At 43.8% G+C, this 5,797-nt stretch overlaps 1 protein-coding gene across 3 annotated transcripts in view; it reads right to left on the bottom strand.

Annotated features, from left to right (window-relative positions):
- Positions 1-877: 877 nt before the first annotated feature.
- Positions 878-5,797, bottom strand: part of AARSD1 (alanyl-tRNA synthetase domain containing 1) — a 77,340-nt gene continuing 72,420 nt past the window's right edge. For 2 of the 3 annotated variants that reach the window (XM_085876935.1, XM_085876937.1), the window contains exon 12: positions 4,308-4,791. In XM_085876935.1, the coding sequence (XP_085733061.1) occupies positions 4,653-4,791 (139 nt within the window). In that variant the 3' untranslated portion in view covers positions 4,308-4,652. Of the gene's footprint in view, positions 2,737-4,307; positions 4,792-5,797 lie in introns of those variants that run through there. The other variant, XM_085876936.1, reaches the window with a different exon arrangement.

Raw genomic sequence — 5,797 nt, 5'->3', positions numbered from 1 at the left:
GCTCATCTAGACCACGCCCATCGCTCATCAAGACCACGCCCATCGCTCCTCCCCCTCCCCCGTTTACGCCCCTCCCACCAGCCCAGGGGATGATTGAGAAGCATATTTGGCACAAGCGACTCAAACCGAGACATTGAGAAACTGACGGAGCATCAATTGCCTCGAAACACATCGCCAGCAGTCCGTCCGTCTGTGCACGTGTTGGGTTGCCTCTCTTATCAATCACCAATCCACCATCTTTTTCCATACTTTCATTAACTTCTACCATCTGTTCCCTCCTCGTTCCTGGGGCTCTCTTGTCCTTCCCTGTTTCTCTAAATCCTTAATGATGTCGGACTCAGAAAGGAAATTGAATCCGCACGCTCTGGGATCTCAGCCAGCTTGGTATGATGACCTCTGTTGGCCGGCTTTTCCATGAGCCTTGACCTTTGTTCAAAAGAGGATATTTTGAGCCATCGACATATCGTACAGGGAAGGAAAGCTGGTTGCAGGAGAAGGTGGTAGTGGTTGTGGTGGTGGAGAGAGGTGGCAGTTTACTGGTTGCTAACTTCAGTGCCCTCTGGTCTTTGAATGAGATACTCACACTGATCCAAGACACAAGCCTGGTGTTGGCTTTGTGGTTAGGGTGTTGGCTTGGGATCCTAGGGTCCTAAGTTCAAGCCCCATTGGCTGCTGAATTAATACACACCAGGAGGTTGACTCAGCCTGTCATTCTTCCAAGGTCGGAAAAATGAGTACCACTGTACTGGTAAGGGGGACACTGCATCAGCGGCATCGTCACGTCCCAACCAATGATGCAACCAGCAGCCACAAGCTGCACTCGATCGAGAGAGAGAGAGAGAGAGAGACTGATCCAAGATGTGTCAACGAACTTTTATTTTTAAACACAACTATATCCAAGGAATAAAAACTAATGACCTGAGACCCTGTACGCATGACGTTACATCATCGTATACACTGCCCTTCAGATGTGGCCGTTACTCCGGCTATCACGTACATACATACATACATACATACATACATACATACATACATACATACAATGCCTTCAGAGAGGATTTACACCCCTCGACTTTTTCACATTTTGTTATTACAGGCTGAATTCAAAATGGATTACATGAAAAAAAATCGTCACCGATCAACACAAACACAAACCCCGGAATGACAAAGTGAAAACAAGTTTTTAGAATTTTTTTTACAAAGTAATTAACAATGAAAAACTGAAATGCCTTGCATCAATAAGTATACAACCTCTTTGATAATCCTTGAGATGTCTCCACAACTTGATTGGAGTCCGTCCACCTGTGGCCAACTAAATTGATTGGACCTGATTTAGAAAGAAACACATCTTTCTATATGAGGTCCCACAGTTGACACCGCATGTCAGAACAGAAACTCCTGCCTGAAGTCCAAGAAACTGTCTGTAGAACTCCGAGATCGAATTATGAGGAGGCATAGATCTGGGGAAGAGTATAAAACAATTTCTAGTGTTGAAAGTTCCCAAGAGAACAGTGAGCTCCATCATTAGGAAATGGACAGAATATGGAACTACCTAGATTCTTCCTAGAACTGGCCGTCCGACCAAACTGAGCAACCAGGTAAGAAGGACCTTGGTCAGGGAGGTGACGAAGAACCCAATGACCACTGACAGAACAAGAGTTCCTTGGCTGAGATGGGAGAACCTGCTGGAAGGCCAACAATCTCTGCAGCACTTCACAAATCTCGACTTTACGGGAAAGTGGCCAGATGGAAACCACTCCTGAGAAAAAGGCACATGACAGCACACCTGGAGTTTGTAAAAAAAAAAAAAAGGCACATGAAGGAATCTGAGAGCTTGAGGGAAAATATTCTGTGGTCTGATGAGATGGAAATTGAACTCTTTGGGCTGAATGTAAAATGCGACGTCTGGTAGAAACCGAGTACAGCTCATCATCCATTGAACAGCAACCCTACCGTGAAGTGTGGTGGTGGTCGCATCATGCTATGTGGATGCTTTTCAGTGACAGGGATTAGGAGACTTATAAGGATAGAGGGAACAATAAATGGAGCCAAATACAAGCAAACCCTTGAGGAGAACCTGCTTCAGAGTGTAAAAGACCTGAGAATGCAACAAAGATTTACATTCAAACACGGCAATGACCCCAAGCTAACAGCCAAAGCAACACTGGAATGGCTTGAGAACAACGTGAAAGTCCTTGAGCGGTCCAGACTTGAATCCCATTGAGAATCTGTGGGAAGATTTGAAGATTGCTGTTCACCGACGCTCCCCATCAAACTTGACGGAGCTTAAATAAATCTGCAATGAAGAATGGGAGAAAATCCCCAAATCCAGACGTGCAAAGATGATACAGACATACCCAAGAGGACTTGAAGCTGTAATCACTGCCAAAGTCACTTCTACGAAGTATTGATTCAGGGGGTTGAATACTTCTTGTCGCAAGACATTCCATCTTTTCGTTTTTAATTAATTTGTAAACATTTCCAAAAACGTCCTCTTATCATTACGGGGTATTTTGCGTAGATCGGTGACAAAATTTTGTAATTTAATCCATTTTACATTCAGGCTTTAACACAACAAAATGTGACAAAAGTCGAGGGGTGTGAACACTTCCTGAAAGCACCGTCGGTCCGCTCCCGCTTGGACTGTGACGACTTGGGGTCTGGCCTCAGATGATGCTACCTGTGGCTGGAATGGGATTTCAAGCATCCATGAGCAAAAGCAGGCAGAGTAGTCAGCTGAATATCTCAAATAAAGGGCAACATGTTTCACGAGAGCATGGCGTCTGCACTTCTCATTCGCAATCACAAAGCAATTAAAGGAAAGACCATTAGGTCCATGCAGGTAACCTCTCTTCTTCATCATCCCATGATGATGAGGATGACACGGCGTTGGACCATAACGACAAATCGTATAGACTGATGAGTGTCCTACCCATCGCATACACGACACACCTTTGGTCGTTTAGAAGGTGCTACGATCTTTCGATGGAACTGGCGGTCTTGTTCAGTCGCGTGATATTCCCGTTTTAAACGATGCACAAAGTAAAACATCGTAATACTCATTGATTTACTGTACAATACCAACTTCGAATGCCGTATCCAATTTTTCTTTTCCAACCACAATTTTTATCTGTTGAACGTACACAGCATGATGTGTCATCCGGTGTTGAACCCGTCATGATGTCATGCCGGTGGCATTATGAGTCGTGCCCTTTCCAAACCAAATTTTTGGAATGTGGCTGAATTTTTGACGTGGCGAGGGTCGAGTAGTCGGGAATTTTTAAGGGGGAATCAGCGATTCAAGTCTTTGGGGCTATTTATTATGTGAACCGGTGGGTGGGGGTGTTGAGAGTATTGGAACTGAGACAAGTAAGAGAAGGGAGGAAGAAAGGAGAATGGAGGGTAGAGATAATCCCAGGATCTTGGGGGGGGGGAAATAGGAGTAACTGAGGAGAAAAGGAAGGGATGCGATTGGTGCATGGAGTACAGGTGCAGCTCAAAAATTCCACGCTTGCATACGTAAACAAGTAACATGGTAAAGAGGGGGTGGGGGGAGACACACGGACAGTCGGGTAGAGGGGCGCTTGAAGGAAGAATACGGGAGTGGGGAAGAATGACAGCAAGGGGAAGGGTATCGAAAAGATCATGACTATGGACGGAGGATAACATGAGGTGCTGGTGAACAGCCATTTTGAAGCCCGAAAGGGAAGAAGGAGATTGACCAGACTGAGGAAGTTACAGTAGTTTGACAGGCAAGAGAAAAGAGGAACAAATGAGTGGAGGTGAGCGGTGAGCCTGGGTTTTTGGAATTTCACCAGAAGTGGTTGAGCATTATGTGTGCCCTGTCGAAATAGGGTGGGGGGGGGGTTGGGGAGATGGGGTGGCAGCAGAGCACAGACACGGCAGCTGGTGCAAGAGCAGAAAGGAGGTGGTAAAAGACAGACAGGCCACCAACCTGTCTTGCGATGCGGGAGTAACAGGCCAACAGGGAGACCCAGCTTCATGATGGGAGATTCCATTGATTTTAAGGAACTTGCTTAGATCTCTCGGAGTACTTGTACAAGAACGTATGTTTGTCATTATCCTATGTATTATTTTCCATCATTTTAACAAAACCATGAAAATATAATCTAGTTTTTCTTTGACTCCAGCTATGTTATCTGTGAAACATCTGGTGCTGTGAAACACCAGGACGGCAGTTTATAGCTGGGTCGAGATTCAAACCCAGGTGAGACAGCTCAGAGGTTTGTGTGCTGTGTGCGTACCCTTTTTTTGATCAGCAAAAAAAAAAAAAAAAAATTCGACGATTTTATCTGAAGACAAATCTTTCTTTTTATTCGTGAAGAACAATTCCCATTACAACACGGAAGATCGTGGAGAAAATCAAATTTATGACCAATTGTGGTTTGTTGCTATGACTACAGAACTTAACTCAAAAAGGTGAAAACACTCGGGGAAAACTATCGATCATGTCAAGCCGACCAGGAGCGGATATTTACGGTCACACAGAAGTTAAGTAACTCCACATGTTATAAACATAAATTATTTAGTATACAGTATATCGCTTCCAGATGTAAAAAAAAAAAAAAAAAAAAAATTGAGTCAGGGCAAGGATACATCCACCTGGGACATCCGTTGCCGAATCAGTGCCGTTACTGTTCACAGGGTGGGAAATCAGAAAGGTAAGTGCGAATGAGAGCTTCAGCCTGGGATCTCCGGCACATCTTGGAGGCTTTGCCCTGATAGCGGCCACCCTTCGCAGCCCCTCGGCCTTCCAAGATCTCTGCCACCCTGCACACAGATAGTCAGGTGGTTGAGATAGTTGATAATTCCATTCATATGCCAAACTTGGTAAATAGATCTCAAAATCACACAGACTGACGAAGGGTGCAATTACATTTGAAACAGCAAATGTGGTCACAAAGACACGAATGTGGTCGGTGCGAGACCGTTTTCAACAACGTGGCATAACAATCTCTGCGATCTAGCAGGAGGTACATGTGGTCACCTTTGAGCTGTCTAGTCTCGGTTTGCATCTCGACTCGGCTATAAACTGTCACCCTGGTATTCCGCATGTAGGGCGAAGCAACAATGAGCGCGTCGCCCGTCGGAAGGACATCGAGCCAGAAGAGCCGTCTGCCAGCACTAGTCATTTGTAGACGCTAAAGATCCCGTGGTTTCTTTTCGTGAAATGTAGGCGAGTTATCGCCAGCACCCTGAACAAATTACAAATTCCTGCCCTGATTGACTGCTATGAAGGCAAGGGAAAACCACCCAGCATAACTCGTGCCAAGAAACTGTATCGGCAGAACTGATGATGACGAGATACGTCTCAAACTAACAGGATGGACTGTCATCAATTGTTCACAGTACATGCTGTGTTTGTAAAAATTAAAAGGCTTCCAAATAGTGATTAGCTCAATTTGAATTTGACAATATAAACAAAATTCTCCAAATAAAAGTCTGTTTGATGTATGACTGTGTGAAGTTAAAAATAGTGGTACTGTATAGTGTTATATATTGTATAGTGTTATATATTATATTACAAGAATACCGACACGTGTCTAATCCTTTCCTAATAAATATATATATATATATATATATATATATATATATATATATATATATATATATATATATAAATATATACATACAGTGCCAAGAGAAAGTCCACACCCCCTTTAAAATATTCACCTTTTGTTACCTTGTAGCCTGGAATTAAATTGCATTAAATCAGACTTTTTCACCTTTATTTACACAGAGTAACCCACAACTTCCAAGTGAAAAACAAATTCTA

Source organism: Eptatretus burgeri, chromosome 4 (assembly GCF_056783735.1).
Source record: "Eptatretus burgeri isolate ZD-2024b chromosome 4, Ebu_testis_v1, whole genome shotgun sequence".
Taxonomy (NCBI): domain Eukaryota; kingdom Metazoa; phylum Chordata; class Myxini; order Myxiniformes; family Myxinidae; genus Eptatretus; species Eptatretus burgeri.
The sequence above is the reverse complement of the archived record's forward strand: the minus strand, read 5'-3'. Positions and strand labels throughout refer to the sequence as shown.